At 44.7% G+C, this 24,478-nt stretch overlaps 1 protein-coding gene across 1 annotated transcript in view; it reads right to left on the bottom strand.

Annotated features, from left to right (window-relative positions):
• Positions 1-8,656, bottom strand: part of LOC136640119 (transient receptor potential cation channel subfamily V member 6-like) — a 31,622-nt gene extending 22,966 nt beyond the window's left edge. The window contains exon 1 of the mRNA XM_066614977.1: positions 8,517-8,656. Within this exon, the coding sequence (XP_066471074.1) occupies positions 8,517-8,656 (140 nt within the window). The remainder of the gene's footprint in view (positions 1-8,516) is intronic.
• Between the last annotated feature and the right edge of the window lie 15,822 nt (positions 8,657-24,478).

The raw sequence follows: 24,478 nt of genomic DNA on the forward strand, positions 1-24,478 counted from the left end.
CTTGAAGGTTACATTTCAGGACTAATTCCCAGTATGATGAGTGTTATAATTTAGAAGCTACTCAAGCAGGAAGATCAATGTTTAGTTACTTTACAAATAAATAGGGAATTCAAAGAGTCCTGCACACATTTTGTTCTGCTTTTCTGTTTCTGGGTGTCTGCCACAAAGGACAACACAACAATTCCATTCTGCTTTGGGGAATTTCAGCAACCCCTCCCTGAAGTCCCCACTGTCCTGTTCTGAGAGCAAGGATAACTAGCTTGTAACTAGCTCTAACTAGCCTTGAGAACATCCACAGAAGAGGGTTAAGGATAATCTGTAGGACTGATACCTTTAACCCTGCCCATTGTGAAGATGGGGTGGGGAGACCATGCCCTGTGATTGACAAAGAAAGAAAAAGACCCAAATTCTGGAAGATACTGGAGGATGCCATGAGAGTTAATTGTTAATGGCCATTCTGCTTTCTGGATAATAAATGAATTAAGCACACACAGCTAGGGATCAGTGTTCTGGCTTCCTAAAGATTAGACAGAGCTGGTGTCATCTCCCTCAGCCTTTTCCCCAAATTAATGTGTACAGTATTTGTTTCCAAATGCAGTACTTCTTTGTACACAAACTATTTTCAAATTATAAATCTCAGAATGTATATAGCAAGTACGATGCTCAAAGTGCTTCATGTAAATTATCTAATAGAAATCCTTACAACAACCCTGCGACGCAAGTATTATCATCATTACCCTATTTATGAATGACCAGTGACTTGCCTGCCACATAACAAATGCAGCACAGAAATAAGATATGACTTGGGAGTCTCCTAATTCACAGTTGAGTCTCTTAGGGCGCAATCCTAACCCCTTATGTCAGTGCTTTCCAGCACTGGCATAGTGGTGCCAATGGGACGTGTGCTGCATCCTGCAGTTGGGTGTCACTCACGGAGGCCTCCTCAAAGTAAGGGAATGTTTGTTTCCTTACTTCCGAGCTGCATTGCCCTTATGTCAGTGCTGGAAAAAATCACACGTTTTTACTGCTGCATACAGAAACAATTTTTCACTAAACTCTTATAATCTATGATTTGCTATGCTGACCAATCAAGCGCTCAGTGTGATGCAGCAGCCTGCCACGTCAATCATCTGTCCTAAAAAGTGCTCCATCATGGAAAGTGGTATGGTAGGCAATGAACAGTAGCCAACCAATACAATTCATCATCAGGGCAACCAAAAATTTAATCTTGGTGACCAAGATTGGAAAGCAGTCTGCAACTGGGAGAAGTCACAGTACTTTTGAATTTGTTTAAACTGCCAGCATCTTCCCTATTAGCACACCAATAAGGTTCCCAAACCAGTCTTCCATGCTGCCTAACCATTAACCCAGCCCCATCCTACTATCCTTCTGTTGGTTGATTGAGCTGAGCAAGCAGGGCATTTGAGACCTCCTTTTTTATCTATATTGGATCCCATTTTCTATGCTCTCCCCTAAAATCTCTTCCCTGCAATTCTTCCAGCAGGTACTGCTAGCTGGCCTCTCTCCCTTTTCTCATTTTCGAAAGGAAATCCTGGTTAGCTCGCTTTTAACAATAGGTGGTGCCAGTGCAGATGTATCATTAAACTATGATTACAGAGAACCATGGAAAGGGACTGAGAATTCACAAGTGAGAAGATAAAAAGGAGGGGTGGAATTCCAGGAGCAAATTCCCATTTTCCAAATCCTGGTTCAGAGGACAAGAGCTTTTTAAATTTTGCTTATCAATCAATACCACCACTACACTGGTAGTTTTTTCTTATAGATCCATATTTTAATAACCAATAATCATTCAACTATTGTCTCCTGCTTATTAAGCCCAATTTATTTCAGCTGACCCATGTGTAATTGTTTTTGGCTTTCTCCTTGTCCTTGCATTTTGTATGCTACACTTTGTTGCCTAACAGCAACAGGAATTAAGACGGGGCCTGTCTTTTTATGTGCCTTTACAATACCTAGGTTTTTTTTTATGAGCTTCATTAAAAATAGTATTGTTTGTAATGGTGAGGAACCACTAGGAGTACTACTGCTTATATTACTAAAAATTAGAAAACAAAATGCTACATGAAAGAAAGACTAACAAGCTAGAAGTTGCTATCTAAGAAGCTATTATCTAAGTGGGCTTCTTGCAACTAGCAGTTGGAAGGAGGTAGTGGCAGGCTTGGGTGGAAGGCACCTCCAGACTGCTGCCCCTTCAGATCCCTCAAAATCTGCCACTGATGGAGCCACTTCTGGCAGCTGCATAGACAGGCCAGCCCTGGTCCCAACACTAGGCTGTACCACCTTGATTTTCTTATACGAACAATTGGAAGACTTGCTCTGCATACTTGCCCTGCTGCTTCCTTATTTAACTTCCTGGTGCCTGATTAGAGAAATCCTTTGGAAGTGTCATATAAATACAGAAACTACAATCCTAGATTTTATTACACAACGTAGCATGCTTCCCAGAGCAATTAAAGTTACTTGTGTCTATATGTCAAAAGCAAGGTGAACTAGTTCAGCAAAACCAAAACAAAACTTTTAACATCTGAACCCTGGTTTACCACCTCAGGGTTCATTCAGGTAGCTACTGTATATGTGACCCAGCCACCGTTTCCCCCTGAAAGCTCACATTCCATACTGCTTGTAGTGAAAGGGTCAGGCCATTTTACAGGTTTTCTGAGGCTCAGACCCTGATAAATGGTTTTTTTTAAGAGTGAGATCTCAAGCCTCTCCTTCAAACTAATCTACAGTGCAAACTGACTGGCCTCAGGTGTTTCCAAAATATATTATACCTATATTGGTGTCTGCCTATCACTCATCCTCCCCCAAAGAAAGGCCCCATTCAGACCACGGTCGACCATGGGGTCCCTAGGATGGGGTTTGGTCACCTCTAGTTTAAACTTTAGGGATCAGAGATTGGGCAGGGAATGAGCATAGCGGGAAAGAGCACATATGCCCTTGCGCCTAGCTCCTTATCCTAAGTTTTATCTCCTTCTGCTGGAGACACTGAGGAGGAGAACAGAATCCCAAAATCCTAAAACCCAGTAATGCTAACCATAAATTATTCAAATGTGTAATCCCGCTTTTGCCAATCTGAAGAGAGGCATTATGTGATTGTACTAATATTGATTCATCTAAGGTAGAGAACCATCAACAGAATGCTATTCGTATGGAAGATTTATCAGTTAGAACCCAGCTGCATCAGTTCTGTCCAGAACCAAACAATGCCTAGTTGGCTTTCTCATGTCATATATCCATAGCTGGCAGCTTGGTCATTCATAAGGTTCCTATGACTCAAAATCAGTCTTAGTTGTGGTTTTCAAGGGACAAAATTTGTAGCTTGGAGACAACCCTGATATCTTAGGTGGCCCCACAGATCATTATCTTGCAGGCATTTGAAAGTGAATAGGTCAGTGATTATAGCCATAAAACTAGAAATAAATAAAAGTCATTGCACTGATGAGTTACTAATTACAGAAACTGAGGAAGGTTCCTATTTGATGGCCAAGGTAATCACTTGGCTTACAGGCAGAAATTCCTCCTCACTGCCCGGAAGGATTGTCTCCCACCAGAATCATGTTGTGGTAGTGTCAAGTGTGCACTGACATTTTCTCCCAGAGAAATAGTTCTCATAAATTTTATAGGAAAAAACTGAGAGCAGAACTAGATATTAGACACAGAGCTGCTGCTGCTTGGTGCCTCTTCGTAATGGCATTACAGTTGTGTGTTGGCCCCCTTTTCTCACATCACTAATTTCTGGGAGCACGGCATCACACAGCATGTTAAATTACATGTTACAAAGAAGGGGAGGGAGAGATATAGTATAATGGCTGCTACTTGCATCTAGTTCCTCTTTGAGGCGGTGAGAGCGCTGGGCTGAGTACTAACCCTATGAGTTAATGGCAATCTAGAATCTGGTCAACTAAGTTCCAAGTCCACAACTGTGTCTATTGGGCCACACATATCTTCCACAGCATACGCATACAAGAACTACCACAAAATAAAAACCTACCTGGCCTCACACTCTTTACCCTAACCCATGGGTCTCCAAACTTTTTGGCCAGAGGGCCGCATCAAATATCTAACATGGTGTGCAGAGCCAGGAAAAAAATTTAAATATAAAATTTAAATAAATAAATTAGAGATGGAACTTAGACGAGTGAATAAATGAATGAATAGGCTCATTTATTCAACCTGCCTAGCCCTCAGAACACCCTCCAGATACAATTGGAACACAGTTCTGGTCATGTTCAGTTGAGTGGGCCAGAGGCTTTCAGGGGACATAAGAACATACAAACAGCCCCACTGGATCAGGCCATAGGCCCATCTAGTCCAGCTTCCTGTATCTCACAGCGGCCCACCAAATGCCCCAGGGAGCACACCAGATAACAAGAGACCTGCATCCTGATGCCCTCCCTTGCACTGGCATTCTGACATAGCCCATTTCTAAAACCAGGAAGTTGCACATACACATCATGGCTTGTAACCCATAATGGATTTTTCTTCCAGAAATTTGTCCAATCCCCTTTTAAAGGCATCCAGGCCAGATGTTGTCACCACATCCTGCGGCAAGGAATTCCACAGACCGATCACACACTGAGTAAAGAAATATTTTCTTTTGTCTGACCTAACCCTCCCAACACTCAATTTTAGTGGATGTCACCTCCCAACAAGAGGACAAGAGGTTGGCCGTGGGCTGGAAAGAGGCTTGCTGCAGGCCGCATCTGGCCCCCGGGCTGGGGTTTGGAGACCCCTGCCCTAACCCCTGAGCAGCCATTATACTTAAGTGGTTCCAATAATTACCAGCATTGGACAAATTGAACTCAGTGGCTTATAGTTTAAAGGGTTTTTTTTCTCTTTGCAAGCTCAGACTGATCAAATGCTAAAGAACAAAAACAGGCAATCCAGCATTTACAAAAATTGTAGGGCTCGTTAATTACTTTGTAAATGCTTCTAATGGAAAAAGAAGTATGGTGAGATTAAAAACTGAGATCTCAAAAAAAGAAATCTTCGAAAACAACAACAGATAGCATTGCCAAGATACGCAATGTGGTGTAAAACTTTTAAGACTTATTTTAAGTCTTTTAAGATAACTATTTTATTGCCACAAGTGTGGATTTAGCTGCAGTGTTTTGAGTTAGGCAAGCTTTCCCCAACCGCAACCCATATTCCACCTGACACTGCATACATAGATTTTCACAAGTTGCACATCTTTGATGTTGTCTGAATATTAAGAATTAGGTAGTTGAATCCTAAGAATGTAGAATAGATTTTGTGTCACTTCAGAATATGAGTGTGTGTGTGTGCACAAATGCATTTAAAGCATTCACATTTTTGAATGTTTTCCTACATTTCAAGCTCATGACAGTTAGAAAACTAGCACAGCAAGCAAAAGATGGAGGAGAACTTTTCTTCTTGATCAGCTGGTTTTCTGTTGTTTTTTTCCACAGAAAAGACATTCAAAAGTGGTATGTTTCACATGTAGTCTCAAACAGTACAGTCCACTTCAGCATTCTACCATTTCATTCTGCTTCACATGTAGACCCAAACTGCACTGTTTTAAAGAATCCCAGAGCTCTGTTACATCAGATATAATAAAGGCAGATGTTCACATCACAGCAATGCCATAGACCTGTTTAGGAAGCCTACACTAATATAAGCCAATGCCCTCAAAATTTCTCAGCAACTTTCTTAAAAGTAATCAGAAGCAGCTCTATCATGATGTAAAGGTGAAGTAGCTACTCACAGACAGTTGATCTGGAGACAGGCGGATCTCACCCATTATTAAATCTAGTGCGATGCCATCACAAAACAGAAGTCAGCCACTTTAAATCATATACTTTGTAATTGTAGATTTTTCATTAGGAGTGTAAATATGGAAATTTTTCTAACATGTTTCTCAGGGGCTTTAAACAAGTAAGGCTTAAGAAGATGTGTGCTTAAATTTGTGAATATAAAGCCTGCACTGGTTAGAGCAGCAATTTTCAACCAATGTGCCATGGAACATTGGTGTGTCACAAATGGCCTGCAGGTGTGCAGGAGGACTTTGGGAGAGAGTCGTTTATTAGTATGGCCATTGAGAGATGTGAGTGCCCCACCTGCAGCACAGTGTGCCTTGTCAATTGTCAAAAACGGATGGTGTGCTTTGACAATTTTAGTGCCTTGTCAGAATGCCATAAGATGAAAAAGGCTGAAAATCATGGACTATACATTCAGTTCAAAAATGGCTGATTTCCACATCCTATCCTTGCATTAATATACATGGCACAAAATGAACAAGAAGAGCTTTTTCATGTCTATGCTGATCCAAATAACTTTGATGCCCAGGGAGGAAAATCCAAATTATATCTCTCAGTAATTCATGGAGAGCACAGCCCACTGACATGATTCCTGCATAAGCCTCAATGAAACAAATTAGGTTTGGGAAAGACCACGGCCCCATGATGGGTTAGATCTGTTCATCTCCCACTCCATTTCTCTTGGTGATGGCCAAAAGCTGCCATTTTTCACAACACTTCTAAAAATGCCCTGAAAGCCACAATCTTATCACTTCCTGACAATCTCTGGTAGTGTAAAGATTCCCAGCACCTCAAGGTCAATTCAGTCTCAACTCATTTTTTTTCTGCAGCCCTAGCCAAATCTAGGGACATCTGCCCTTCATTCTCCCCCAGGAATTGCACATATTTCATCTCTCTGGCCAACAGAAACATGTATTTCTCAAGAGCGCCTGTATCTCAGTCCAGCATGCTGGGACTACCTATGAACAGCCAAATAGATCAACATGTTTAGCAGCCATGCACATAATCCTTCACTTCAAGGGGTCTGTGCGATTGATTTAAAAAAAGAATTACTTTTGTGCCAATAACTGATACAATTAACAGAGTTAGCATGTAGTATAAAAAGATCATTACAACAAGTGTTCTTAAAAGACACAGGGGAGGCATTTAACTGTGAACCTATTTCCAAGAGAAGTGGTTTTTACCTTCCAGCATCTGTCCCACACAGGAAGACTGCTTTTGTCACTGAAATGACAGTGACGATTCTCTAGGATTCTATATAATTTTATGAAATCTTTCCCCTGAAACAAAATACACACCTGCATATGTGTGCGAGAAAAATCCACCCCAATTTGATAAGAATAGTAAACCAACTTTAACAGAAGGGAGTACTGAGGGAGCACCAGAAACAGATCTGAGGACAGCTGGTGCTTCTTTTTGATAGAAGAGGAAGCCCACCTTATTTATGCAGCCTTGAGTTCCATGGAAAAAGGGCACCCATGGAATGTCTTTTAATTGCCAGTTCTGTGCAGGACCTGGTGTATACAGCACAGAAAATGAAGAATCCCCCCACCCCTTGCACCTCTGCTGACTCCAATAGTGGAAGGGAAATTCTCCCAAGGGGCAGAGAGACCAGAGCCATCTTTAACCATTGTATAGAAGAGGGAAATCTGGCAGGTGCAGCTCAGCATGGAAGGGTTTAAAAAACTGCACCTGCCCAAAGCCCCTCTTCTGTACAATAGTTAAAGCAGTGAATTTCAACCTTTTTTTGTCTCATGGCACACTGACAAGGTACTAAAATTGTCAAGGCACACCCATGAGTTTTTTGACAATTGACAAGGCACACCATGCTGTTGGTGGGGGCCTCACATCCCCCAATGGCCTTACTAATAAATGACCCTCCCCCAAACTCCTGCGGCACACCTGAAGACCATTCACAGCACACCAGTGTGCAGTAGCAGAGTGGTTGAAAATGGCTGGGTTCAAAGGTATAGATTAGCCATTTTCAACCACTGTACTGCGGCACACTGGTGTGCTGCAAGCAGTCCACAGGTGTGCCACAGGAATTTGTGAGAAGGACATTGATTAGTCAGGCCAATGTGGGGATGTGAGCCCCTGGCCAGCAGCATGGGGTGCCTTGTCACAAACCTGATGGTGTGCCTTGACAATTTTAGTGTGCTGTGAGATGAAAAAGGTTGAACATGGCTGGTACAGGCACTCTGTCCTCCACTGTATCTGGACACCCTGCCCAAGGGGATGTCTTCTAAAGAAGCCTCCCCAGAGCACCAATGAAACCTCTGGAGCCTTTCCTTGTTCTGCAGGGCTAGGTGAGGGGGGAAGTGGGAGTGGGGGGAAACTTGGAGGAAGCTGGGGCTTGCTGAGGAGAATTAGGGCCCACTGCTATCCAATTTTCCAGCCCTGGTGCATCCTGCAGTAGGGGGCCAGTCATGGAGGCCTCCTGCAGGTCAGGGGGTGCTTGTTCCCTTTCATGGGGGCTGCACTGCTGGATAGGACTGGGCCCCGAGGTGAGAGCCCCTGGAGGTGGCAGAAGAGCAGCGCCACTTTGCACGTGGGGAGACGACCCGGCGCCACCCTGGGCTGCTGCCCCACATCAAAGTCAAGCGCGGCACACAAGAGAGAAGCTTCAAGTCCCGTCTCCCGCCCCCGCCCCTTCCAGGGACGTCCAGCGTGAGGGCGCCTTCCCCAGTGGCCCCGCCGCGACGCCACGCGCAGGCTGACCTTTTCTGCTGCAGCAGGTGCATCTCGTCCAGGCTCCGAGGGCCCCCGCCGGCTTGGTTCTGCTCCGGCCGCAGGGTGCGGCTCAGCCTCTTCCAGAAGGCGCCCAGCGGGCCGTTCTCTCCGGGCACGGGCACCCCCATGCCGGGCTCCGCGTCCTGCTCTTTGGCCGCGCCGCACAGGAGGCGGGAGGGGCCGGGTGTCCTGCGCTGCCTTCCCTCTCAGTCGGATGACCTCGCCCTGAACCCACTGGCTAAAAATGCACCAGGAAAAAGCCCGAGAGCCCGAGCCTCTGCCTGTCTACTCAGAAGTAAGTCCCACTATCGTCAGTGGGGCTTACTCCCAGGAAAGTGTGGGTGGGACTGCAGCCTTACGCCGGAGGAAGAAGAGCCTCCAAGCTATGCGCAGCCCAGGAGCGCGCCAACCTGGAAGCGACGGGGCACCTGCGCGCCTAGGCAGGAGCAGGGACCAGCTTCGCTTGTCCCCAGTGAGCGGATCCGCGAACGTCGATCGCCCCGTCCAACCCCAAAGCATCCACCCTCTCCTTAGCGTTGCCAGGATCGGCCAGAGGCACGCTTGCTTCGCGGACAGTGGCCAAGGAAGATATAAGGGCAGGCGCTGGAGCAGGCGGGGCGGAAGAGGGCACGCCCCTCCACTGCGCCCAGTCAGTGTCCCCTGGGTCAGAGAGTTCCTGGCTGGGCAGCCCGTCTGGGGTTCGCTGCAGAGGCGGCCAGGTGCCTCCAAGCAGCAGGCCCCCCACCGGGCACGCCCAGTGTCCATCGAGGTCATTCTTCAGTGCTGGGGACAAGCAACAGTTCTGTTGCCATCACTTTTTCAGGGCAGGTTCCAGTTAGAGCCATCTCTGCCCAACGTTGCATATACGCAACAGGGATCAAATGTGTGCACCTGGGCAGAAATGGGTTAAAGTGGTCCCTCTGCAGCGTGTCTTTGATGCCCCCTCTTCCTCTCACCCCTCTCCTGGACTGCTTGCTTACTCTCTCAGCAGCATCCCATGCCACCCAGGATACTCCTCTCAGGAGCAATCCTTGCCTCTGCCTGCTAACACACCTGTGTTCCCCTTCCTGGCATTCTTTGCCTCCCCACCATGGCAAGCAAATTCGCAAAGATTATCTCTCTCTGACCCCCCCCCCCCCCACGAGCTGGACAGGCTTCCTGGACCCACTTCTTCCTGCTGCATGAATAGCACAATCTTATGCATGCCTGCTTGGAAGTAAGTCCCATTGGGCGTGAGCCTAGGAAAGTATGTGTTATAGCAGGGGTGTCCAAAGTTTTTGGCAGGAGGGCCACATTGTCTCTCTGACACTGTGCCGGGGGGCCAGGGGGGAAAAAAAGAACTAATTCACATTTAAAATTTGAATAAATTTACTTAAGTTTACATAAATGAATATATTAAAGATGAACTCATATGAATGAATGAAGGTCTTGCAATAGCTCAAGGCCTATAAAAGGCCTTGCACAAAGCAAGGCTGGCCTTTCCTTTGCTGCCACTGCTGCATCACAGATGTGAAACAGCAAGCAATGGAGGGAGCCCTCGTCCCACAGCTCATGCAAAAGGTCGAACAGTTGGCCATCATGCTGAGAGCAGTTGCATCTGGCCAGCGTGGGCTCCAACAAATCTCTGGAGGGCCAGAGGCTCATTGAAGACTGGGGCCTCCCTGAGGGCCGCATTGAGAGGCCTCAAGGGCCGCAAGTGGCCCCGGGGCCGGGGTTTGGGCACCCCTGTGTTATAGGAAGAGAAGGACAGTGGACAGAGACTAGAGCAGGCAGCCTCTTCGGATTTGCTCACTTGCCTGTACTCTTCTGCAGGATGTTGCGGCATTGGGGATTGAGCCCAGAATATGCCTGCTTTCCCACCACACCACTGAGAGTTCACACGTGTGCAGGCACTTCTTGCTCACTCACTCCTTCTGCCCTCTTTTTCACCTGCTCGCCCCCTCTGGGGGAGCTGCACAAGATCTGCCACTTTCCTGAGGTCTAGCATTCTCTACCACACCTTGTGAGGGAACCTCTCTAAACAGTTGCAACATGTCCCTGACTGTGAAACTGGATGCAATATAATTTTTTCCCCCTCAAGTACTACCTGCTTCCTGCACTTCCAGTGTTGCACTGAGAGTCCAAGAAACTCATGATGTCGAAGCCTAAAAGTTCCTGACGCAAGAGGCAGCAGGTCAGTTGCCAGATAGAGGATGGATGGGAAAAAACAATGGGACATTTTCAATAGCACTAAGAGCCTCAAATACAAAAAAAAACTAGATATTCATTACTGATACTCAAAGGGCACAACCAGCCCCTTGTTTTCCAAGTGCTCCCAGGAAACTCCATACTAGATTAGACTTCCCATTCTAAACAGCACATGATTTTTGGAAAATGTACTTTGTTTTTGGTGAAAGAGTGAACTCTTGGCTATAAAAGTTAGTGGCACAATTATTTTTGTCTTTAAGGTGCCATTTTGTCTATTGTTCCAATAACAATAGATAAAAAAGTAGACACCCCTAGTTCTATAATGCTCCATACTGGGGTGGGGACAGTGGGCAGATTTGATGCTTGAGGATCTATTTGGATCAGCTTTGAGGTGCTTGTTTGTTTTATTAAAACCCCAAGATCCATCATCTGGACCCAGGTGTAAAATTGTAGCTCAGGCAAATAAATGTAGAGATAGAATTGAAATCTACAGTCTAAATATAGTGCAATGCTTTTATTAAGACCAACCAAACTAACTCGACTGGCATGGAGCAGCAAGCTTTTGAATCCCATAGGATTCTTCATCAGATGGTAAGCAAAAGAGGGGGTAAATTAGTGGAAACATAGGCTACCATCCTAACCTCATTTTCCTGGGAGTAAGTTCCATTGATCACAATAGGACTTACTTCTGAGTAGATCTGGTTAGGATTGTGCCCATAGTTACCCAAAAGTCAACAGCTTGTAAAGGCAGAAGATTGACTTTAAGAGGTTTTCATTTCACTTAGAATGAAAGAACCAGGTGCTTAGACTATCTGCTCAGACAAGTAATTTGTTTTCAGTGCTAGATCTGAGTTTTTAGACTACACTGTATATTTAAAGCAGGCTTAGGGCCCAATTCTATGAGTGCCTTTCCTTGATGAAATTTGGGTTCTGCCCTCTCCATGGGCACTGCCAGTGTAGCATCAACATGTGCAACACAGCCAACAGGGAGAATGACAGGCAACTGATAGCCCAATCCTATGCATGTCTGCTCAGAAGTAAGTCTGCTCAGTAAGTCATGTCTGCTCAGAAGTAAGTCCCACAATGGGGCTTACTCCCAGGTAAGTGTGGATAGGATTGCAATCTGAGGCAGCAATCCTATCCACACTTACCTGGGAGTAAACCCCATTAATGATAATGGGTCTTACTTCTGAGTATAAATGCATAGGATTGGGCTCTGAATACACTACTGGAGTGCCCAGCCACCACCAGAAGAGGTACATTGGCAGCAGGGAAGGGCAGTGGGTGGGGAGGGGGAGTAACAAGACATTTCAGGTGAGGAGCAGAGGGGAATGTTGGGGAGGGGGTGAATCCAGTGGCAGTCACATTCACCAGATCTTATCCACCATTTTTCTGTGTACCCCACCCACTGACTTTTCTTGGAATTACCTAAGTAGCTGGCATAGGTCCAAGGAGACTCACAGGTCATCAGAGGGCCTTCTCAGAGGTGAGGGATTTTTATTTTATTTTATTATGGCTGAATGCTTCTGTGTGGTGGGGAATAGGATTGAGTGGCAGTTAGGTTTTTTTTTTTGTAACTAGGACATGGTTAATTTTTTTAACCTTAGCAGCTAGATCAGGGCAAGGAGTAGAAGGCCTTTAACCCTATCTCCTGCTATGGTTCTGAGGGAGAACTCCATCCAGATTTCAAGAACTAAAGAGAAACTAAGGCTGTAGCTTCAGCAGATTTGAAGGCTGATTTCCCAGTGCACTGGCGTTACTAGGCGAGTGCAGACCACACCTAGTGACATCCTGGGGGTGTGTGTGTGACCCCACTAGTGGCCAAAATGTTGGAAACTTTTTGGAAAATTTGTATTTATGAATACTATCATCCTGTTATATTTATTTCATATATTAGAACGCCTTAGAGCACAATCCTATCCAGACTTATGCAGGACTTACTATTGACTATAATATGACTTTCTTTAGAGTAGACATGCATAGGATTGGGCCCTTAATCAGTTCTGTGAGTGTCATCAAGTTGGTCCCCGTTTTTCTGTTGTTTACTGATTTGTTGGGTGACCCGTACTGTTATATATTAAATAAAGTGAATGGGAGGGGGGTCGCACCAATCCTAGTGATGCCATTGCATTTAGGCTGTGCATATGTTAATGTAATTTATTCTGTATGGTCTGATACAGGAGGAGATCCATCATGGGGGTTCTCATACTCGGTGACACAAACCTTAGTGACACTCTGTCCCAGCTCCTTTTTGTTGTTGTGGTTGGTTGGTTTCAGCAGTTGTATAAGAAAAAATCTTCTGCTGTTCCTATTGTCAAACAATTGGGAATCGAAAGTCCTTGCTAGCTTACAGTAAATCCCCCAGAAATATACTCAGGTAGCTCCTGAGTCCTGATCTATCTTGTGGCCACACCTGTCCAATTTAATAGGCACTTCTAATGCTTTCAGTTTTTCCAAAGTGTTCCATAAAAACATGTGACCCTTATATAATTCAGTTGGGTGTAAAGTAGGTGTTCATAGGTTTTTAGCTTAAAGTTGAAGTCCTATGCACATTTACCTGGGAATAAGCCCCATTGCACACAGTGGGACAACTTACTTCTTAGTCAACATCACTTTCTCTGTTTCATTTTGTAGAGCTGTGTCCTTTGTCATTTCCAACAACATCCTCTCTTCTGTACATGCCCACACATAAGTACACACACATACTATTAGCCCTTTTCTCGTGTTCTCCTATTATTCTGCCAGTGAACACAGGAGAAAGTGGGGGCATACCCACTGGCCATGGCCTATAGCAGCAGCACATTCAGTGCACTTGAAAATTAGGCTGTATTAGACGTAAACCACCATGGGTGGAACCTGATCATATGGCTCTACTCAGTGCTAGTACCAGGTTGCTGGGGGCCCTGGGGCAAAATTTTGCATTGCCCCTGCCAACCACTCCCTGATGGGATACTGGGTACTTCTGCTGCCACTAGTGCTGAAGTTTAAGGAGCTATCCAAGCCAAAGTGGGCCATCTGATGGGTGTGGGTTCTCAGCCTGTGCCCCACCTGGCCAAGCCCTGGTCTCACTTCCCTTCCTACATTCAGTGAATATGGACAGAATAACACGAGATAAGGGCTTTGAAGTTGACTAGGCCATTTCAGCACATTTAACATAAATAAAATGACGTGAAGCTCATAGCGCTCAGCTGCTGGAAAGAAAACAGCTTACTACATGAGAATCAATTCACAGAAATATATTAATAAAGTGCTGATCTCTGTCCTACTGCTAAATTTCAAACTGAAAGATGTCTACATTTTTTCCCCTGCAAATATCAATGACAAGAGAACTTGTCTCTTGAGAGACAAAGAACCTGGGAGGCAATCTGCAATCCAAAAAGATGGGCGTCTGTTACACCTTTGAGGCACAGCCAATTTGAACATTTGGTGACTGTAGGCACAGCCTAGGATGGCTTATTGAAGGGGTTGGCACCTTCCTTACCTCAAAACAATGGTTGGCAGCACTTTTTGGAGTATGTTGGTAAGTGGGTTACTTTTAAGTGTAGGACCATATTGCATTTGAGAAAGGTCAGTACATCACTTAAATTTTTGTCCAGGGACCAACATTTATCATTCCAGCCCTTCTTTTTAGGCACATATTTGTAAATTGTAATTCTCCAACAATCCACATTTAATTGCTCAGTTGAACAATCTCAAAAAAAGTGGTGTGAGGAAGGTAGTCTATGGCCCAACCAGCTATGCATGTGTGAGCAGCTGTGGATGCATGCATGCAGCCCTTAGAAAACAAAGAAACCTAAACCCTAAATTCTCACTAATTGTGTAGAAAATGAGGGGGGGGGGGAGAGAGAGAGAGAGAGAGAGAGAGAGAGTTATATATGCCTTATTGAGCAAAAAGTTCAAAGCAGTTTTACATAAGAAAAGAATGAGATGGTTTCCTGTTGTAAAGGGATTCATAATTTCAAAATACAGAAGAAGGGGAGGGAAGCAGAAGCAAAGATAATGTGGGAAAGATGATAGTAATTTCATGTGCATGCACCGAGTGACTGCAGTATAAAGTGGGGAGTTTCTGGATAGTCACCCCACAGGAAAGCGTTGATAGAGTTACCCTCCTCCCCCGATGACATCAGTGGGTGGGATTCAGACCCTTCTGTTTAAACAAGCCTTCTGAGTTCTCAGCCTTTTTAACATCTTTTCAACATCTTTTAATATTTTTACAGGCCTGATTCTTTTATGATTTGCTGCTCTATACTCTTTTTACCTGACTACTTTTTATCTGACTACTGTTTTTATGATATGTGTTAATATGCTTTTATCTGTTTTTAAATTATGTTTTTAATCTGTTTTAACCCGTTGTAAGCCGCCTTGAATCCCTTTGGAGAGAAAGGCAGGGTAAAAATAAAGTTATTTTTTATAATAATAATAATAATAATAATAATAATAATAATAATAATAATTATTATTATTATTATTATTATTATTATTATTATTATTATTATTATTATTAACAACAGATATTTTTTATCCCAGTTTTTAGTCAATGTATAATCTAGTTAATATCCTTAAACAGTGGCAAAACATGTTTATGAAATGCATGTGGAATGGAAATAGGTCAAGGACTGTCACAACGACTATGCAAAACAGATTTTATTTGAAATCTGGTATGTTATAGCATAGTGGCTAAAGAGAGGTTAAGCTTTGAACTAAGAAGTTCCAGATTATTGCCTCTGCTACAAACTCATTCAGTAGCCTTAGGTAAGCTACTCATCTTCAGCCTCTCACCTCAGCCTCTTATTTGGAGCTTATAAGGCTGGTGTTATAGGATTGTTGTAAGCATTAGTACAAGATACATATGTGGAGTGGTTTGAACATGATCTAAAATGTTTGGGGTGCTGTGTGAATATATAGTGTATGTGTAAGACAACAGAGAGAGAGAGAGAAAGAGAGAGAGAGAGAGAGTTCCTTTGTGTGTGAATTCACTTTAGCCAAGTCCTCCATGTCTCTATCCCCTATATATAAAGTGTGACAATGACATGATTAATTTTCTGACTATATAATCTATATTGTGACTTCAGTTGGAGTCTGTAGTTTTGCTCACTTTCTTGAGTGATCTAAAAGTTGTGCTAACTTCCTCGGGTGATCTGTTCTGCATGTGCATTGAGATCTCTGACATGGAATCACTTGAACTTCAGTCTCTGAAAAGTTTGAGTTCACTTTCTTGAGCGATCGCCTCTGTGTCTATATTGAGATTAATTTGTTTGCACTCTATATATCCAGGTTTAAATTTTTTTTTTCAGCTAGTCAGTGGTGTAGCTAAGGCATCTTGCATCCCACATCCCCATACCCTCCATAACACGCACCAAAATTTTTAACACCCCCTATACCCCATAGAGGCATCATCTTAGGGTGTCTTTTACTTTTGCCATGCCTGCCTGATCCCAGTTCACTTGGGAGGGAGGGAGTTGCCACACCCATCAGACTGCTAAAATCTTGCTTTCAGTGGGACTCCTTGGATTTAGGAGTTCCTTCTTAATCTAGGAGAGAGGTTTTACCTGTGCTGACAGTGAAGACTATCATTTGCACAGTTAATTCCAGTATGCTCTGAACGGAAATTGAAGTGGCACACACAGAGAGGTAGGAGCCAGTACTAGTTATGGTGGGAGCAAGGCACAACTCCCATTCCCACTCTACCCTCTGGCTTTCCTTACTGGATAACAGAAACGGACTATATTGTATGCTTAATAGCCTTTTGGAATAACTGGACAAACTATGAAGACAAATAGGGGTTATAATTTTAAAAAAAATTTCTACCTCATAGGGTTAATGCAGAGACAATGGGTGTAAAGTATTTTCAAAAGATGCAGCAGAAATGCTAACTACAATAAAGCCACAACGATGTCAAATGCTGCTGAAACCCCCTCTGCCCATCACTCTACCCTTTGACAGGGCTCATGCATTTTGATGAATTTTTAAAGAACAAGGAAGTTCTAAGATCAAGGGAACCAATGGACATGTTATGATTGCCAAACAGTTTATCATTAACCAGCAGACAGAGATCTGGGTTTATCCACCTCTCAGACATAACTGTAGAACAAAGCTCCAGATATATAAAAAGACACTGAATGAGAATGGTAAACATTTACATTTTTCATTAAGAATCAGTGAGAATGTGTGAAATGTGAAAGGATAACAGCATCAAGTGGCCTGTTGTATGCAAATGAAATCTAGAGAATGCTGCTGCATTCTCAGGAACAATCAATAAATTTTTTATTTTTTAAAAAACGAGAAGTTGATTCCCACTGCAACAATATATAAAGTACTTCTATGTTCTGGGCAGTACAGGTTGAATATCCCTTATCTAAAATGCTTGGGACCAGAAGTGTTCTGGATTGTTTTCAGATTTTGGAAAATTTGCATAACTTAGGCACAAATCCTAACCAACTTTCCAGCACTGGCATAGCTGTGCCAATGGGGCATATGCTGCACCCTGCAGTTGAGTGGCACTCATGGAGGCCTCCTAAAGGTAAGGGAATGTTTTTTCCCTCACCTCGGAGCTAGACTGCCCTTATGTCGGTGCTAGAAAGTGGGTTAGGATTGTGCCCTTAATGAGATACCTTGGAATGAGGTGTGCACAGAAAAGATATATCACAGCTGAAGTGGGGGTGGGATGGTCTTTTTCCCTTGGGGACAGGGCCTCTGAGAGGAATTTTATCAGGGGGTACAAAGTTTCTTTTGGGGACCCTTCCCAAACAGGGAGGGGGACAATGGGGTCGAGCAGAATGGAGGGCAAAATAGGGCAGGCAGAGGGTGCTGACAGCCAGAATTGTCTTTGGAGCCCAGGTCTTCCAGGCTTCTTGATGCGGAGCCCAGGTCTACCCCACCATGTGGCACTGGCAGCTCAATATAGGAATATGGTAAACCAAACACACACTCTTTAAAATATAGAAAATCATAGCAGAAAATTTGCATCTTTGTGTTTGGGCTAACACTAGAATGGACAGTGTGCTGTGTGCACCAAAATGAACTTATGCAGCAGCTGTAGCCCAGCAGTGGTGTCCCTGAGCTCCTATACACTCCTTCATGGTTATCAGATCCACAAATCAAAGAGCAACTGTAGCAGGCCAGTTCCTCTCAGATATGACACTGTGTTAAGGAGGGTCTTGGATGCTTTCCTGGGCCTGGTGTATATAGCAGTTGCCACTGCATGCCCACATTTGTCCCCCCAGCATCATGCACAGGCAGTGAATTCAGGTGAGATAGGAAAATATAAGATCCCAGGAACTTTCTGGACCCCCTCCTTTGGCTCCTAGGCCCCCTTTCTGACCCTGGGCCTGGGTACAAATTACCCCCTTTACTCCCCTCTCCTAGGCCCTGCTTGGGGACACTGAATAAACAGCCTTTGTGTGCCTGCATTTTTACTGCGATGACCCATCACATCAGGTCAGATGTGGAATTTTCCACTTGTAGTGTCATGTCAGTGTTCAAAAATTTCAGATTATGAAGCATTTTGGATTAGGGATGCTCAACCTGAACCTGCAAATGAATCCAACTTGTAGTTCTTTAAAAAGTACTGGTGCTGTATCAGGAAGTCTTTTTACAGTATAGCAGCTGAAAGATAAACTGTCAGCCATTCCATGAAATGTGGGAAAAGGTATACTGTGGAATGAGAAAAATGACATGTGGAATGTGGGGAAAAAAGCATTTCTCACTTCCAAGAATGCTGAAGCTTAAGATGTTGGCATCCAAAACTAGTGAAGATGCCAGTGACAAAGTCTTTCCTCCTACATCCAGGACTCTGATTCCTGCAGAGAACTTCTTACCTAATATTTCTATGGCAACAAGCAAACACAGTGTTATCAATTATTCCACCAGGTACAGTTAGACCGCATCTTATGCGAGGATCACACTCCAAAGTTAGCTCATAAAGCCAAAATTGTGTATTGTAAAATCTCCTTAAATCAACAAATACATACTGAGGGAGAAACAGCTTCACAGCCCAATCCTAAGTCTCTCTAGGGCTAAGAGATGCAGTGGCGCAGAAATGGCAACGGCTGCATCCAATGGGTCCAAGGAAGCACTGCCAGCTCTCACTGCAAGTCAGTGCAGGGCCATGGTGTTAGAGGACAAGCTGCGAGGGCTCCCGGTGATATGTTTTGCTGCTGGTAGGGCATTCTGGGGCAGGGGAGGCCCATTGGGGCCACCTGGGTCTTGCACGGGCTAAGAATGTAAGTCCCCTTACCCTGAGGAAGGAGGGAACACCTCCAATGTTCTGAAGTAGGTGATCACATCGTTATCAATTGATATGCCAGGAAGTGTTGGCAAAGAGAGGTGAGACTGAGCCGGTACTGGAGAAATGTGGGGTGAGGGGCAGTAAGGAGATGCGGCTGAAGCAAGTGCAGGATTCACTGGGGTGGGGGGAAGAGAGAGAGAATGCAGGCACCTGATTCTGGACTTTGGAGGGTGGGGAAGAGGGAGGGGGGCAGTAAGAGAGGGGTTAACTGCAATTATGATGGGGGAAATGTGTGTTCAGGAGGGGAGGAGGTGGGGGGAAGAAAAACATCAATTGCCTGCTCATGTATTCAACCAAGAGCCTAAGCCTCTGTACGTCTACTCAGAAGTAAGCCCCATTATAGTCAGTGGGGCTTACTCCTAGGTAAGTGTGGACAGGATTGTGGCCCAGTGCCCTTCCTGCCAAAGCCTTGCCAGTGGAGACAATGCAGGGAGGGTCACTTTGGGGCATTGCAGGCAAGGAAAAGGGTCTCTCAAGGATCCTCTTCCAGCCAGCTGCTTCTGGCTCCGCACCTGCTTCCACCTTCTGGCTCACTGCTCGCTCTCACTCCCTCCACGCTCCCACTGCCGTTTCTCCCCAGCTCTTCCAGGCTTTTCTGGCTGCCCAGTCAGCGTACGGGGCAGGCACCAGCAATAGTAGGTGCTCCAAAGCCCCTTGGCGGGCTGCTCCTTTTTCTCCTGCTGCCACGTGAGGCTCCAAGCGGCCGCTTCTCCCAGGCATGCTGCAGCTGCTGCTGCTGCTGCCTGACTCCTTGGCCCTGTGGCACATCTGAGGCAGCCTTGCGGCACACCAGGTGTGCCACGGCACAGTGGTTGAAAACCGCTGCTATAGGAGGTTGGTCGATTTTATCAGAGGCTCTACCTTCAAGAATGACACCAAACCTTCAAAATAGGCAGCGGGGATTGCAAAAGAGGATGCTGCTGTTGCTTCTTTTGAATAATGAAGTTCATCCTACTGACCATGGAGAGGAGGGTGGGTCAGAGGACAGCCCTAATTCAAGGCTAGATAAGGATGTGAGATACCCATTGTAATAGGTGCCTTATAAATACCTAATAAATACCTAAGGCAGATAGGTAGACAGATATTCTTGCATTGAAAGCATGCAGTCCCCACCCTCCCTGTTCAGTTTTCTGGCTCCAGAGCAAAGTCGGTGCTCTCTCTCTATCTTTTGGGGGCATTGTTGTCACTTCTCTGAACAATTGCAAGGCATCTAGTGTGCAAATCCGACACCTGAAGTTTAAACACTGAAATCCTCAAACTTGACTTGATTTTAAAAACAATTAGTGGCCACTGTATCTTGGCTGCCCAAGGTTGCTCCTCCACTGTTGTGCAACGTGAAACACAGGGCGAAAGTGAGCCCACGCAAGAGGTCGAACTCCACAAGCCAATGGTAGCAAGTGCGTGCCACAAATCTGAGGCATTGTTTCCATAACCCCAAACTGACCTGCTCCCAGTGTGCAGAACAGGGAATTCTGTTCTGGAAGGGACATACAGGTATGCGCCACTTATCAAGGGGGATCCGTTCTGCAAACCCCATTGTCAGAAGCGGTTGTTGTTGCCCAAAAAGAACCATGAATGGCTGCTGGTTTTTGCCCCAGAGTGCCTTGTGGAGCTGGAAGGCAGGAAGGAACGCAGTTATCAACACTCCTACCTGAGAAAGTGATAGATCAGTATGATCATGGAGAAACAGTGGCACGCTTTCTCCATAACATTTTCCAGGCATCTCTTGGATCTACTACTTCACGGTACCATGAGTTAGAGCTGGTCGACACAAAGTGATATGGTAGGCTGCAATAATAGATTTGCAGACTGTGCTATTTCAAATTGTGTGTGTTGGGTGGGGGCATTGTTTTTGTGCTGGTGCCAGCTTGCTGGAGGCCCTAGAGTGGAGGTTGGCAACCTTCTTCTGCATAGGGGCCAGACATCCAGTCCGTCAGTCATAAGACTGCACATGCGTGAACCCTTCCAATTAGGTCATAGAGCTAAGAAAGAAGAAATAGGCATAGCATGGAAAGTCACATGCCCAGCAGAGGATGATGCTCAAAGAAAGCTTTTTCCCTTGGTCTGCTTACACTGCAAGCCTTACAGAGATAGCATTACAAACTTAAATTTTTTTTTAGGACCACCGCGGGCAGGCGGATATATCTTTTTTGGGACTGATTATTTGGGAATGGATTATTTTAGGTGGTGGATCAAATTCAGCCCACAGGGTGTAGGTTACCTACCCCGCTCTAGAGCAAGATCCTGTACTGCCCCCCCATGACACTGACATGAAGGTTCAGCCCAGGAAAGCAGGCATTCTTATGAGTATGGGTCATTTGACATGGCTGACACTGATGCCACATCTGCCTCCTGAAGATGTAAGAACTTGCATGTAGAGTTCTTGCTTTGTCGAGAGAAGCCTATGCTTAAGGCTATGTTTCTCATCAACATGCTAGTTTACCACCTGCAGGTACAGGGTTTCAGTAGGTTTTTTTTTAACTCCTCATTGTGTATATGGATTTATTTATTTTTTTAAATTCATGCCACCTTTCTGTCCCATCAAAGGAATCACCAAAGCAACTGAGGTGGCTTACGATAATATAACAAAATATTAAAACACATTTTATTTTTAGACAAAATAATGCCACAGACAGTAGACACAGAAACAGTATCAGTGAGCCACTAAACTCGAAAAACTCAGAGGAATGCTTGAGTAAACTGAAAAATCTTGGTGCAGTATTTGGGCTATAGTTGGGCCTCCCAGGGGAGGAATTTCTACAAATGGAGGGATGCCACTGAGAGGCCCTGTCTCATGTTCCCACCAACCGAACCTCAGATAGTGGTCCTCAAATGAAGAACATGGATAAATTGATTGGGGAGAATAATGTGCAGATTGGTGCTAAGTAAGGACGTAGGGCAAGCAAACAGTAATGGACCTGGTCCCTGTAGCACCCTGGGGCACAGGTCCACAACAAGCCACTTACCTACTACAAAGCCTCGTGCAATTTTCTTTGGTGCTCCCAAAGCCTTCTGAGGCCTCCAGAGCGCCTTTAACAGTACATCCGGTTTCACGACAGAAACCAGAAATACTATTAAAGGTGCTCTGGAGGCCTCAGAAGGCTTTCAGAGAGCTGCGGAGTGGGGCTGCACCAGCCCCTGGAATCGCTCTGGACAGCAGTGGAGGCTGTAGCGACCCAATGGGGCCTGCAAGCATGGTGCCTGGAACTTTTGCCCCCCTTCCCCTCCTGCATCACCATTGCAAGCAATACACAGATTACCCAGGTCCTGTGTGTCCCTGTTTCCCAAGATATCCAGATTCGACATAAGCATGTACTGTACAAAAGTCTCCTGGCACCTTGTCTAGCCTGTGAGGATCCTGACATCCACAGTCCATTTGACAGAAAGAGCACTGCAACAACTGTTACTACCTAGCAGGGGTGCCCAAACCCCAGCGCAGAGGCCACTTGTGGCCCTTGGGGACCCCCAATCCAGCCTGCAAGGTGTCCCCAATCTCCAATGATCCTTTGGCCCTCTGGAGACATGCTGAAGCCCACACTGGCCCAACGCAACTACTCTCAGTGCAAGGGCTGACTGTTTGACCTCTCACGTGAGCTGTGGACCGAGGACTCTCTCTACTATTTTCTGTTTCATGTATGTGAAGCAGTAGTGGCAGCAAAGGAAAGGCTGGCCTTGCTTTACACAAAGTCTTTTTTTCGGGCTTAAGCTATTGTGAGATCTTCATTCATTCATATAAATTCCATCTCTAATATATTCATTTATGCAAATTTATTCACATTTTAAATGTAAAATAATCCTTTTTTTTCCACAGTGTCAGAGCGATTATGTGGCCCTCCTGACAAAGAGTTCGGATACCCCTGCTATACAGCAATGGAGCACTGCTGTTGGAAGTCCAGCAGGGGCACTCCTAGGATACAAGGGCAGGTCTTTGTCCTTGGAAGACTGATAAACTTCATGATGCCTATCAGAAAGGCAGGAAGTCTGCGAAACTGAAATGCATTAAAAGAGCCATGTCATTGGGCTGCCTGAATTGAGAGCAGGAAGCAGTTATTAATTAAAAGAGGGAGGGGAAAATCTCAGATAGTAAAACGGCACATAATACAATGCAAACTATCTTGAATTTCAAGAAGCTGGTGTTCAGGACCGAGTGTTCCCAAATCCATTGAGTCAAAGCAACTTAATGTCCAATATCTATCCACCCTGGTATGCACCAAGGCTGATTCCGAGACTGGATATTTTAAAATTCCATCAGACAAAGGCAAATACAGAGTTGCAGGGTGGGGGTGGGGGCTGGTATTAAACCCACTAAATAAATTATACGTAAATTGAAGATCAGTATTTTATCCTTGTCACGATAAGGTTATGGTACAGAACACATTAGTTGCACTTATTTCTGTTGGGATACCTATGACAGTCTTCTGGTGACGTACTTAATACGTAAAACATAAAATCAGCAACAATATATAAGAACTATAATTAAAACTGCAAATTACTGAATACTTATACACAAAGTGGGAGCAAAATCTGGGAGTACAGCTCTTGTAGAAAAGAATGGAAGACTGTGAGTGAGTGATGCTCTTCATACATATTCTGGGAGCTTGAAGGAACAGTTCCATATTCTAACAGATCATTCTGCACACCACTCAGACTAAAGACTATGTATTGAAAATTACACAGGCCAACACACATTTTGCTTCCTTAAACGTTACACCAATTCCTGGGTATATTTGGGGTGCTGATTCCAAAAATGGCATCCGTTTTAACCTATCACATCTAGTTTTGGAGATATAGTATAGCCTCATTAGTGAATGGTTCAAGCAGCTTCCTCATGAGGAAGACTACACCATGGCTTCCTCATGAGGAAGCTGCTTGAACCATTCACTAATGAGGCTATACTATATCGCCAAAACTAGACGTGATAGGGCAAAACAGATGCCATTTTTGGAATCAGTACCCCGAATTCATATCAAACCTCTCAAGGAAGATCTACAAGGAGCTGCTACACTTGAGATTTCTATCAGGCTCTTGATAACAAGACTAACAGACATAGAAAGGCAAGAGAATTTGGCCGCAGCACAAAAAAAATGTTCGCCCCTAAATTTCCATCTTAACCTTTGGTCTACAACCAAAATACCTGTCCTTCTTAGAGTGCCCCTTTGAAAGGAGGGCTTTTACGTACATTCCGATGTACATTACGTACATTGCATCACGTGTTGCCTTCTAATGACCTACTTGGTAGGTTTAGAAATGCCCCGAAAGAAGAACAATTTTGCAATTGTGGCCTCAGAGAGGTACACTCTCTTCCACACATTGTTCTGCATTGTGCTTTTAATCAGGTGCTCAGAGACCAGTATCTCCCCTCATTGTCAAGAAACAAAAAAGGTCTCTCTGAGATCACCTCTTTACAACTTTTGCTGGCAGGTGAATTTGAATTTGTGACCCTTCCAGTTGCTAAATTTCTACATTTGAGCAACTT

The sequence above is a fragment of the Tiliqua scincoides genome, chromosome 2 (genome assembly GCF_035046505.1).
Source record: "Tiliqua scincoides isolate rTilSci1 chromosome 2, rTilSci1.hap2, whole genome shotgun sequence".
Classification (NCBI taxonomy): domain Eukaryota; kingdom Metazoa; phylum Chordata; class Lepidosauria; order Squamata; family Scincidae; genus Tiliqua; species Tiliqua scincoides.